At 38.2% G+C, this 13873-nt stretch overlaps 1 protein-coding gene and 1 long non-coding RNA gene across 2 annotated transcripts in view; one reads left to right on the top strand and one right to left on the bottom strand.

Moving 5' to 3' along the window:
• The window catches only part of LOC107744869 (anthrax toxin receptor 2-like), a 21221-nt gene extending 11760 nt beyond the window's left edge, over nt 1–9461 (top strand). Inside the window, exons 10-14 of the mRNA XM_016558686.1 lie at nt 966–1035; nt 4847–4925; nt 5110–5205; nt 9077–9121; nt 9366–9461. Coding sequence (XP_016414172.1) covers nt 966–1035; nt 4847–4925; nt 5110–5205; nt 9077–9121; nt 9366–9461 — 386 coding nt within the window. The remainder of the gene's footprint in view (nt 1–965; nt 1036–4846; nt 4926–5109; nt 5206–9076; nt 9122–9365) is intronic.
• Nucleotides 9462–11953: 2492 nt separating this feature from the next.
• On the bottom strand, nt 11954–12740 carry LOC107744858 (uncharacterized). Its single transcript, XR_001640532.1, has 2 exons — nt 12576–12740; nt 11954–12019 (listed from the first exon to the last, which is right to left on the bottom strand). It is a non-coding gene; the product is annotated as an uncharacterized LOC107744858 (long non-coding RNA).
• Between the last annotated feature and the right edge of the window lie 1133 nt (nt 12741–13873).

Below are 13873 nucleotides of genomic sequence, written 5' to 3'. Positions count from 1 at the left end.
ATATATTTACAGTAGGAAATTTACAAAATATCTTCATGGAACATGATCTTTTCTTAATGTCCTAATGATTTTTGGCATAAAAGAAAAATCTATAATTTTGAACCATACAATGTATTTTTGGCTATTGCTACAAATATACCCCAGCGACTTAAGACTGATTTTGTGGTCCAGGATCACATATCAAAAAGATTGAGAACCACTGATCTAAAGCAACAGTATTTTTGTGCTCAGTTTTTTTAAGGGAAATTTCACCCAGAATGAAAATTTACTTTTATTTTCTCATGTTGTTCCAAACCTGTATGACTTTATTATGTGGATATAATGTGTATTATGTGGAACACAAATAAAGATATTTTGAAAAATGCCTCTGTGGTTCATACAGAGTTACATACCACTTACTTTCATCGTACGGACACTTTATTATATGGACATTTTTCAGTACATCTTCATTTGTGTTTTACTGAATAAATGAAGTCATAAAGGTTTGGTATCATATGTAGCTAAGTATGTTATTGTAAATTGTGTGAACTATTTATTTAACTGTGTATAAAAATCATATATGTATGGTTTTCCATAAGCAGCCACATGCTATATAGCCACTGCAGTTAGCTCTTTAGTTCTGTCCCTACCAGACTCTGAATGGCTTTTCCTTCATGAGTGCAGTATCGTTAGATGACAGATCTACATATGGCATCCACATGCTTGCTCAATGCTTTTGTAACCAGACAGGAAATACATAAACGTTGAATTCTGGTTGCCTTCAGCAGTGATGCGACAAAGAAATCATTTTTGAGTGAGATGAAAAAAATGGCACTCTTCCCTAAACTCGACTGCACACGTCAGCAGTTCTAGTGAGCCTCTACATCATAACAAATGGCCTGGCGGTACTCATCTTGGGGGGAGTTTGTTCTCTAGCTAGTTTGGCAGCGAATCATAACACGGTCAACTTTCTATTCATTTTGCAGAGGTGAAGCCAAGCAAGGTGAAGAATGACTATGTCCTGTGTCCTGCTCCAGTGCTGTATTCAGTGGGACAGTGAGTATTCATGTTTCATAAAGCAGCAAGTGTCACTGAGATCTCCAGATGTACAGAAGGCAGATGTACTTTAAAGTATCTTGTGTCATTTCAACCCCACTTGAACCGAGAGTTACAGCCTATTGCGCAAATTTTAAGTTACAACATTGTGACCCAATTAAATTATTGTGTGATACACCGGCCTAAAATGTCAAGGTACAGCATTATGTTATTGAAATAACTGTGAGACGCAGCACCCTGTGTAGATCTGGGATTAGCTGTGAGCAGCTTGTGTGAAATTATGATCTGACTTAACCGGGACGTTTGATCCCCTATACGTGGTCGCCATTCAGAAGGCTTGCTTAATTAACTCTTGGCTGGCAACTGTGACCCATTAAGTAGTTTGCTGCTATGAACGGCTAGTAAACACATCTGGTGGAGGGCTTTAAAAGGATGTGCGACAGATGCACCGATTCCCTTTTCCACACTCCCATTTGAATAATTCACCGCATATTGACAATAGGCTACCACATAACACCTGCAACATCTTTGCTAGAAATTTCTCTCGGTGTCTTTTTCCTACCACTCTCTGAATGTGTCTATGCATCTGGCCAGTTTGCATTCAGAAAACTGCATATTTTTGATTGGAAGCATATCCAGGATATGCCACCCAGAAAACAAGTCATGTCATTTATAGCATATATGCAAACATACTGTATATGAGTTGTCCTGAACAATCCTTGCTGAACAGTCCACTAGGTAATATAAAATAGTGTCTTTTGGGGATTTAAATGGTCTTTGTGGTTCAATGACGTAGCGCCAGATATCAGGTCTCATCTGCAACGACAGCTGTTGGTTCGTCAGACCAGGATCTAGGGCATCTGTCAGCCTGCCCATTAGCACTGGCCGGCCCCGTCCCTTAGAGTCTTTGGCTGGAGGGGGTGAGGAACTTTTGTCTGGCAGCAGCTATGCATGTCCTCACCTGCGTTTTCACAACAACAGCGGAGTGAGGAAAATAACTGAGGGACAGACCTGACACCTGCCTGCAGCACGAGTGGTGGAACGTGCCTCATCAATAATCAATCTGATCTGTCAGGCCACCATTTAAGTTCTATCTACACATGGGGTGGGAGATGCGCCCAGATAACATGGCAGCGCTGCCTCCACCAGAGCTCCTCCTCTCACTCTGCTAGATGATAAAAAGATGGTCAGTCTTTCTAAAATGGAAGGCGGATGACATGCTGAATGGTTTATTCATTTTTCAATTAAATTTGATGCTTTTCATATCTTATGTCATATTGGATGTTTTCGCCAATTTTGGAAAGCTACTTGCCAAGCTACCAGCTAATCATAATTTGAACTTGGATATACAAACAGTGTATTCTTGTGGAAAAGTAGTTAGTTATACTACTATTCAAACTGTTGTGTTTAGTAAGATTTTATAAATGTTTTTGAAAGAAGCCTCTTATTCTCACTGAGGCTGCGTTTATTTGATCAAAAATACAGTAAAATGTTAAATATTATTACAATTTAAAATAACTGTTTTCTATTATAATATTTGATATATTGTAAGCTAAATGTGTCACATGATCCTTCAGAAATCAAGAAACATTTCTTATTATTATCAAATGTCAATATTTTTTTTGTGAAAACCGTCCTTATACATCCTTATACATCCCCAATTGGTAGTGTATGCTACATGCTACTAACAAGAAGTAGCTAACCAAATTGAAGTTATTTAAGGTGCCAATATTTTTTTAATTATTCTAACTGATGGTATAATGGTAAGATGGTATAATTTATATATTGTAATCAGAACAGTTTTAACTTGGCACAAAAACAGTTAAAAAATGAAATGAAAAATAGTAGTACAGTAGCATTTCATACAGCCTTGTTTTCTCAAAACAATGTGATGTCATTACTTGGCAGCAACTTTGCTGAAACTTTGCATTGTGTTGCAGTCTGTGAGGGCTGATGCATATGTTAAGGCCTTCAATAATGCAATAATACCGTTAGTTACACCCGTTTCGTCCGATTCAGCTACGTCACTTTCAGTTTCTGTCACCATGTGCTTTGTGACAAGAAATCAAACTAACACACCACTCTCAGTCTCCTGTTGTGCTATGAGGGGCCTTCTGTGACGGCAAGAGCACTTTTGTGTCCATGTGCTTGACTCATTCTGCTGAACTTCTGTCACATTTTATTCTACTCTGCTTTTCTTGACAAAAGAAAACCATTAGATGAGGCAGTCAGTTTCAGGAACAGCTTTGTATGTTTAGCATGGGATTCACCTGATTTCAATATAAATGTAATTGGGAACCTTTTGGGAATGCCTTTTAGAGTTTAGCACAAAGTTTCCTCCTTTGATATGGAACATTCTGGCACATATTGTGGTTTCAGAGTACCTCTGAAGATAAATCAGCCTTCATTGATTGTGGTGTTTGTTGCCAATTGCAGTGTCCAAGAATACTGATTCAATGTAATCAGTTCTCACAAAGCATCACATAAATGTTTCTCCAGAACTACTTTGTGTCCAACAAAGATCGAAAAAAGGTAATCTGAGGAGTTTTAGAGTGTCAAGTGCAAGGAAATAAAATCATTTGTTGGATCGCTTCTCTTCTCTTCACCAAACATACATATCCAGCTTGATTAGCAGTCTGCCTCTCATTTGCATGTATTGAGTATGTCAGCTGAATTAGCCTCTCCTCTCATCCATTCAGCACATGGACCTAGTTAACATGCAAAAATTCCTTTACAAGCTTCCTGCAGCCTCTGGAATAGATTTAAAAAAGGCTATGACAATTCAAGCTAGTATCATGTAAAAACCCTCAAGAGACCAAAAAAATGCATTACAGTGCAGCACTGTGAAAGATTTTAAAGTGTGGGTTAGGCTGTTATGGGAAAAGTTCATTCTTCAGTTGGTGTTGTATGTGATGGAGCCTTGCCGGTCTCATATGTAATACTTTGCGCAAGACCCAAACATTAGTGAAATCTTCATTGGTTGCTGTAGATAACTCTTATTCTGCTATGTCTCGACTGCGTCATCATTGGCTCTGCAGACAGTGGCCTGTCTTTTTTACATATTCTCTTATTTTGGGAAGGATCTCAGGCATTCAGTCAGTCGATTTCCTGCTTGAGGATTCTCATTAGCCCCATGGTAATTGTCTCCTGCATAATAGACATATGGAAATTACAATGCCGTTCATCATTAGTGCCTTAATTGCGAGCCACCTTCAACTCCCTCCTCAGTAAATAAGAGAGAATTTCAACTCAAATTCTGTAGGAATTAAACTGCAAATAATTTTCATGACACCATTGAGCATCACTAGTATCATTTTTGAACTCTCTCTCTCTCTCTCTCTCTCTCTCTATATATATATATATATATGTATATGTGTATATTTGGTTTATTTTCAATTCAGTTTAGCTTCTGTTAGTTTTAATTTTTAATTTCATTTCAGTTTTTGTCTATTTTTGTTTACTTTTTTATTGAGTTTTTAGTTTTCTTCCCCTTTAAAGTCATTCCCTTTTTCTTTACTTTTATCTGTAAAACACTGCCTATTATGACACACTTATATTTATCAGAAATTACATCACATTCTAAATAACTCCCAATCGGACTCCTTCCTTATATTTGCTTCTCCGTTTCTGCTGTAACTGTCGTCACTCTGCCGTGAAAAATCTCACAGAAAAATCTCTGAAAAATAAAGCAGAATATACAGTTGTGTTTGAAGAGTAACTATATTTTCAAAGTTTATTCAAGGCAGTGTGTAATTATTAGCATAAAATAAAAAGTACCATTCCAATGTGCTTATGTGTTCTCTTCCTATAGACAAATGGAGGTTCTGATCAGTTTGAACAGTGGCACATCGTATATCTCCAGTACTTTCACCATCACTGCCTCCACATGTGTAAGTCAAACATGAGATCAGAAGGAAAAATGTCTCTTCAGTTTATATACTTATAACAGAATTTATAACTGTAAAAATTGGATTTATATTGCATGCAGTATTTCCTTTGTTTTCGTTCTGTTTTCATAACATCTTGCTGTTATCCTGTTTTTAAGCCAACTGTAAATGTTCCCTCTCTCATTAGTCGGACGGCACAGTGGTGGCCATTGTGTTCTTGGTGCTCTTTGCCCTGTTGGCTTTGGCTCTGATGTGGTGGTTCTGGCCTCTCTGCTGCACTATTGTAAGTGTCACATGTCTTCCAGCATCCCAATGTGAATTTTGTCCCTTTTCACCTACAGAATCTGAATTGAGATTGAACTGGTATTGAGATTAACATTAACATGTTTTTTTTCTCATTATTTATACTTTCCTGTTTGGTACTTTAACTGTAAATTCTCATGAGGTTTACATCATTCGTTTATAGTAAGATAAGAAATCAGTAGTGGTTTACTTTTCTTATGGTGTTCATTTAGCTTATAAAGGTTTTTTTTTATTAGTTGTTGTGGCTGAACGTCAAATTTGTACATTTCAAGGGAAGCACAATGCACAGCAATAGACCTGACCACATCCTGACTGTTCATCTGATGTGTGCAACCAGAACAGCTGCTAAAAATACATAAGTATTTCATATGTGACAAAAAAAAGAAGAAGCTCTTTTCCTGTTGGTGCTTTGTGATTTTTTTTGTGATTCAAATGTTTGGCTGTAAAGTAAAACCAAACAAAGTACACTCTCCTATATTTAAAGGTATCATATGATGCGATTTCAATTTTTCCTTTCTCTTTGGAGTCGACGCGTTTCAGAAAGGCGGGGCATACAGGAGAAACAATAATGTACAGTATGTGGAAAATAATGTTTTTTTTTAAACCTTAAACCACATAAACACATTTCATTACACCAAATACACAAAATAATGTTCTTTTTAGCAGCATCATATGACCCCTTTAAAATAACAATTTAAATAAAAAAGCAGCTATGCTTCTCGGCTCCAGTGGCAGCTCGTGGGTTTTAAAATAGAGGAGGCACACTAATTGTATTGGTCTGGGATCCCTGCCGATTATTATTATTATTATTATTATTTGCTTAACCACTTTAAAATGGCTTTTTGGTTGCTTTTAGTCAGAAAACGTAAAGAAAACGACATACATACAGCAAGATAATATAATTTCACTAACCTGACCTATCACACATTTGCGATAGAAAAGCGGCGCTTTCACGTTTATTTATGACAACTGTGAAATTACAAACAAAAAATACACATTCTGAGACATGAACTGAAATGAATTGTGAATTTTATTAACATTAAATCGTCCTCCTCCCATTTTCACCTCAAAATTATGGGGAAGCTGTGCCTTCCCTGCCTCCCCCTACGAGCCGCCACTGCTCGGCTCTGATTTGCTTGTATACTGTATACAGATGGTGCACTTACAAAATATATAGAATTCGAAGCTGGTGAGTATCGCTTTGGCAATCAGCGTCAATGCAACACCAAATGATATGCACCACCTCTCTTTGAAAACCTGGCGGGAGCCATTCCAGGATGATATGGAAGCATATTTTGGAAAACCAACAAAGGCATTAAAATGTAAACCCCCCGCAGCATGTCTGGACTCGGCCCTGTTTGTCTTGGTGGAAGAGCTGCTGTTCCTCTCCATCAGGGACCCCGGCACAAGAGAAGGGCCATGTGTGCTTTGTTAATATTTAAACTCAGCCATGCCAGTTTTCAGCAATCAGAGCAATACAGAAGCACCTCATCCCCCGAAACACACAAATTAGTATCCACAGCCACAGCAACACAGTTTTTGCAGAAATGCCAAAATTTTACCAAATAGTAAGAAAGGTCATAAGAAATTGGAAGGTCAAGTATGTAAGTATGTGTTTTTGCGCCATCAAACAGGTCGTCCAAAGACTAAATTGACTACAGTGGACAATCTAAACATATAAATGTTGGAATGTAAATAAATAAATATAATTTTATTTCTAAATTATTATTTTTTTTATTAAATATAAAACATGTCATTGTATTTGGGTAAAGGCATCTGTTTATTTATGGTCTGATACCACACTCATAGGTCATTAATTTGTTGTTTTACTGCAAACAGGTTAATTTTATGTTAATGGTAATGCACCATTTTAATTTGCAAATATGCTACCTGCTACTTGTCCATGATCATGTTAAGCCTGGGAAACAGCTTGAAACAACAGTGTGTTCAGAGGGGTGAAATGGACAGATTATAAACTCCAATTGGACAATTATCCCGAAAGCCATATGGGGACGTTGCACTGCTGGACTGTGATTGGTTGATTCCACAGCTGTGCCACTAGTTTTTAGTCCCTCGTATGAGTGTCAGATGGCTAAATACACTGACATTTTGGATTTAATTATCAGCTCTTCATCGTCCGAACCACATTTAAAGGGTTGTCCCGGCTTCACATCTGTCCGTCAGGTAGTTTGAGAACCTAACAGCCCAGCATGTCATTTGTGTAATGCCTTATTTATCCCACAATATGTCTGGCAAATATAAATCTGCTCTTTAATTACTCAATAAAAAAGCTAATCCTTTAGCACAAGGTTCTGTCCAAAGTTATGTTAATCATCACACGCTGGGGCCCCACGGATGGATAGGATTGGATTTTCCAACAGTCAGTCAAAGAGCAATTAATTAACTCTAACTGATAATTTTCCATCATTATAATGGTAACAATGGCGAAATGGTATCAGTGCACTTTAATGTGAATGAAACAGCTGTTCTACCCATGATATGTGATGATTAAAAGGCAGTTTTTCCCTGAAAACTAATTTAGTAAATGCTTAACCTGCAATGGCAGTGTATCCATCTTTCATGTTTAATGAGACAAGGCTTCCATTTTGGAAAGCATCTGCAATGGAAGGGGTTACATGGTTGACAGGTGAAACATGGTCACTTCCGAGTCGTTTTATCTAGATTGTTGGAGTCTATTCTGTGAGTTACAAAGGCTCAAGTATGCCGAGCTTTACAAATGACATATGTAGCCATTATATTGCAGTAGTTTGCCCTTTAACCTCATGAGAGGAGAAGTGAATGGGACTGGGAAATGACATTGGAGTCAAACTTGTGTCGCCCACGTAAGCTCAACTGCTGGGCCGCTGCTCTGACGCAAACTCACTTTTGTCTAGTAACACATTTATCCATCATGTTGAAGAGTGGTTAGATGTGTCAGGTCAGTTGATATGCAGTTTGCTGAGCGATCACTAATCTGACGACACTAGAATCAAGGGATGCCAAAGACATTTCCAGTGAGGAAGACATCTTGTCTGTGAGAAAAGTCACCTGCTGAATCCAGTGTAGTGTTTCTCGTGACAGATAAGCAGTCACAGAAAGAAAGTGACGTGACATGTGGCCAAGTATGGTGACCCATACTTGGAATTAGTGCTCTGCATTTAACCCATCCAAAGTGGACACCGTGAACACACACCCAGAGCAGTGGGCAGCCATTTATGCTGCGGCGCCCGGGGAGCAGTTAGGGGTTCAGTGCCTTGCTCAAGGGCACCTCAGTCGTGGTATTGAAGGTGGGGGAGAGCGCAGTCGTGGTATTTAAGGTGGGGGAGAGCGCTGTACATTCACTCACCCCACCTACAATCCCTGTCGGTACGAGACTCGAACCAACAACCTTTGGGTTACGAGTCCGACTCTCTAACCATTAGGCCACAACTTCCCCGTTGTGAAAATGTGAAAGTGCTACAGGAAGTCATCTCATCCTGTTAACTCTCCTCTCCTTTGCGCTGGGGATCGGCCTGGAGTGAAGCCCAAGTTTCCCTTCTGCATTTCATTGCAGCTAATTAATTCCTCAGGACTTTATGATTGGGGGATTGCAGGGGAGCGTTGAACATCGTCCAATTAATTAAGAGATAAACAGACCACTGTGCTCACCCCAAAGACTCCCCTGTCAACAAGTTGATTTTTGGGCTTTCTTTATTTTGCACCAGGACCCTACAGTGTTAGTTTACAAGCAGATCCCTGTAATCAATTGTGGTGGTGCCAGGCTCCAGTTGTTCAACTGTGAATCAGGTCCTTAGACAGCAATAACTAACTTTGATTCATTTCATTTAGAATTATTCTTTCTCTCTTCTCAGGTTATTAAAGACCCACCCCCTCAAAGACCTCCTCCACCTCCACCTGTAAGATTTTTTTTGTATAAAATATAAATATAATTAATGTTTATGAATATATCTTTTTATTAAAAAAATACATATAATTTTTTGTATAACATACACAAGGTTTATTTACGGTTCATTTGAAGGTTCTATTTTTGTTAAGCCCCTCAAAAGTTCAAAAGTTTGGGGTAAGATTTATTTTTTAAAAGAAATTGTGGAGGTGATCATGCAGACATTACACTTTAATGATGCTTATAATGATTTGCAGCCCCCTGATGACAGGAAAGGTTTTGATGTCATCACAGCTGTTTTTGAGCATTTTGCAGTTGTCTGCCACCTCCACACTTTCTCTCAGGAGTGTTGATGACCTGCCTGACATTATTAATGCTTTGTATGTTTATTAAGTCACATATTGATATATCAACATGTTTCTTTTTCTGACAGTTTCATAATTTTAGGACTAACATTATAAAATTTTATTTTTTATACAACAGTTAGTTTTGAATGGTTAATGAGCAGTGTGGAGTTCAAGTGGGGTTGTGTAATTTTGCCTGGAGGCTGGAGTAAGTATGTTTTCGGAAAGTTGGACTATCCTTGTTTTCTTTGGCTTACGCTCACCAGTGACAATGGAGTGAGAGTTTAGCAGAAAATGGAAAATCTGGAGTGGACATGGAGCGGAGTGCTTTAATTGGGGTCACATATCAGGATGTGCAATATACTGATACCCTATCGGTTATCGGCTGACATTTGACTTTTGCCTTCATCTAACCCTTACCTAAGGTTATTCTTTAATAATAATAATAATAATAATTGAATAACACAGTTAAATAGATAAACAGATTTTCATACTGTACATTATAATGTTTTGATGCCTTGACTTGTAGCATTTCAAATGACTGACTTCAGTTTATAGTGCTTTTATTTTTAATTTATTTTGAAAAAATAGTGTAGAATTTTTATAAGCCATTCACAGGTTATCGAATATAACATAAATATAAATATCAGTGCATCCCTATTTACATGCTCTGCTTCAGTCTGTACATTACTTGGCAACATGCAAAACTTTGACTTCATTTGGAAATATTTTCATTGATGTCCAAAAAAAAAAAAAAAACCTAGCAGGTCAAATTTAGTCTGAAATGCAAATTACTTGATATGAATGTTTAAAGAACTGCAAAATAACTTATATTCAGTACAACAGCAACCCAGCTTGCGTGATATTGCCTCATTGGCATACATTTAGGTTATATTGTTCATGTTAGTATTACTTGTGTTGATTTCTCTTTTTGATTAATCTCTCCTGCTATTACTCTTATTGTAAGTTGCTTTAGATGACATGTAAATGTTAGTAGTAGACTTCAGGGTCAGATATTCTTGATCATTTTGGTCCAGACTTTAATAATCAGGTGGAGAATTAATGAATTGAGCTTGGAAAAGAAAACATATTGTTCTTTTTTTGATCCACACAAGAGCACTTGCTGTTCTAGCCCATCTAAAAGCCTTTGTGTCTGTGATGTCAAGCTCAACACACCTCAAAGTTTCTGATAGAAATCCCCTTAAATGTAGCACAGCCCCTGACTGATGGTTTTGACGTGACAGAGCCCTGCCAGTTCAGCTTCCATGATGTCCCGCTGTCTTAGGTCATGTTGACGCTGAAGGATTGAGAACCGCTGTGATGAGACGAATTCATCTTGCTGACTTCCATTCTGTCATTCGACTTTGTTCAGCTGAAATGTGCTACATAGCACTGTATCCATCTCAAAGCTGGTTTTAAAAGGGATATTTGTTACACGCTCGACCATCCCTCCTCCAAGCTCCCAAGTAAAGGAGATATCACTAAAGTTCCTTCTGAAATTTTGGGAATCCATTTCCACTAACTTTTCCCATGAGTGTGTAAAGCTCAGGGCTTACCGAAGCACAACTTTCTTTAATGTTTCGAAAGCTTTCATTCATCCAGACAACCTATCTCCATTTCTGAAGCTGTCTCAGGACCTGGGGAGAAGGTTTACCTAAGATCAACCTGCCTACTTCCTCTTTAATTAAAAAACACATCCTGACATGTAAAGAGGGAAACATGGGATGCAAAGAATGTTTTAATGATTGAGAGCTGTTGCAGATTTGGGATGATCTGGGATGCAGTAGAAAGGCTGTTCTATATTGATGTGTTTTTTAACCTACAGCTTGAGGAGTGCAGTTTTAATTAAGGCTTTTCAATGAGGGACAGGCTTGAATTTATATATTATTTTATGTCTTTATATATCTTTTTATTTATAGTTTTAGTTAATTTTTTATGTAATATAATTAGGGCTGAAACGATCAGTCGATATTATCAACAACGTTGACAATAAAAAATTGTCGACAAATATTTTTGTTGTCGTGTAGTCGTTTGATCTCATATGACTAAATGCAGTGTTTCCCAACCGGGGTGCCGTGTAAAAAAATCTTTTTTTAAAATCTTTTTAAATTGCTAAAATGTTCAAAAAAGCATCCATGTAATCGTTGATGTTTTGCTGATTTTTAGAAAACATTCAGCAGTAGTCTTGGACTTCATTGTGCAAAGACACAAGTTTCAGTTACTTTTATTTAACTGTAAGCTTGTTCTAGACCATTAATATGACTGTCACTTTCATCTTATGTGGGCCTAGATTATTTTACCGAATATCTGTCAGATGCACTATTCACTTACTAAACTTTACTTCTCAATTTTCCTCACAGTGTAGGTACCTGAGTTTTTCTGGTTGGTGACTGGTTTGCCCTCTGTGGGAATGCTGTGCTGGAAGACGTGTACTGTATCTTGGACCGTCTGCCGGTGCAGACACACCTCTAACGGATCAATGCAAGTCGAGACGTTCTGGGCGAGCAGATACCGTGGCTCCGAGCGGAAGCGCTTGATAAAAGCTGATGTTTTCTCCTGACTCAGGCCTGGGCAACAAACAAGGGCACAAACACAAAACAAAAGCTCTCAATTTACAAACCAGGATGGACAGTGAGTGTGACACTGTGCCTTTAAACCTTTACTGATGTATTGCATAATCATGAATGTTGAGAAATACTGACAAGTATAACTTTCTATTTTATTCATGTGACACACAAGAGTTTGATAGAATGATATGCCATTGTCAGATACTGCCTGAAATGATTGACAGCCAGCTCTCTGACTTCACTTGGACTCTATTCATCGTTTCTGTAGTTCGGCTTATCTTTCACACAACATACCTTTCCATTTCAAATAATTACACGTACGCACTCCTTTTATCCCATTCAAAGCGTCACTCGAGTCATTTAACTCGAGCATAAGCTTTCAAGAGTTAAAAGTCGACCTCACAGCGTTGCTTAGTCACTTTCAGCTGTAGTAGTAGTTAAACAGCTCGGGCTAGTTAGCCACACAATGCTACTCCATTCACATCAACATTTGTGAAGCTCTGAGCCCTAAGCCGGCACCTACGAGCTGCGAGAGACAATATTTACACATACGCACCAGTGTCCATGTTTGCAGGTGAGGAGAGGAGGTGTTGGAGTCTGATTTGTAGGTCTTTGTTTATTTCATTCGCCGACAGCCAGTCAGCAAGTGCGGAATTCCGGAAACAGGAAATCCAGTGAAATCGCATATCTTTCTGTCGAGGTTGCCATATCTGGGGAAAACCCTCCTTTCCGAGGCTTCAGTGGGTGATATGTGGTAGTGGTATTTTAATAAATACCATGGTACGTGGTCCTCTAGGTCAGTGTTTCCCAACCGGGGTGCCGTGTAAAAAAATCTTTTTTTAAAATCTTTTTAAATTGCTAAAATGTTCAAAAAAGCATCCATTATGTAATATCCATTTCTGATGTCTCCAATAATTAGAGATGCACCGAAATTCCGGCTGCCGAAAATTAGTTCACTTTCACGTGGTGTGATGCTCTGCGTTTTATCCCGCTCTATGCATGTGCGCTCCGCTCAGCGCTCCACTCATTTACTGTTCATCAAAGCCCTGCACGGGCCTCAAATTTAGGCCCTGGCCCGAAACGCTCAGGCCCTAGCCCGGCCCGTGTCTGACAGCTTATAAGAATTACCGGCCCGAGCCCGTCTTTTTTTCCCCTTCTCCCAAAACAGCTTATACTACTGTTTCAGCTATTAAAATAGTTCGGTTTTGTATGTAATGGCAAAGTTATTATATTTCGTTTCCTTTTTTTATTAAGTTAATTTAAGTTAATTTTTTGTTCGTTAAATATAAGTTTTTGTTTTTTAAAATAACGACGACTGACGTGAAAATTGGCCCGAATCCCGGCCCGAGGGGCGTAAAAAAGTCGGGGCACATCGGGCCCGGGCTAAAGATGCAGGGCTCTACCGTTCATGCTCATCGAAACAGCAAAGTCCACTCAAAAAATCGAGCCAACAGGAAACATCTATGTAGTACAGTATTGTTTCTGTTGCAATAGCCCTACTGTGCTGTAACATGGTGTGGTATATGGGCAACTCATAAAGCTGCCTTCTCATTCAGTGATCTTCTAACCGCTATGTTATGCTCACGTGTTCTGATAATAATAGCTTTCTAGGACTAAACATTATTTGGATAATTGGTAAAAAAAAAAAAAATCTCTTAATAGCCCTACTGTTATAGACCTACCTGAAAAACTAAAAAGCTATTTATTTCATTTTTAGGCCTATCGTTATTTTTTATTTGTGCCATCATTAGTAATTTCTTTATTTGTTCTTATTTTATAACTGACTGCTTACTTGTCATTTTTTATTCAATTCAAAGTTTGAAATCAAGCTATCTCGTGCTACTGCACCAAAAT

Source organism: Sinocyclocheilus rhinocerous, unplaced genomic scaffold (assembly GCF_001515625.1).
Source record: "Sinocyclocheilus rhinocerous isolate Xijiao unplaced genomic scaffold, SAMN03320098_v1.1 scaffold167, whole genome shotgun sequence".
Classification (NCBI taxonomy): domain Eukaryota; kingdom Metazoa; phylum Chordata; class Actinopteri; order Cypriniformes; family Cyprinidae; genus Sinocyclocheilus; species Sinocyclocheilus rhinocerous.
This window is presented reverse-complemented; position numbering and strand designations above follow the sequence as displayed.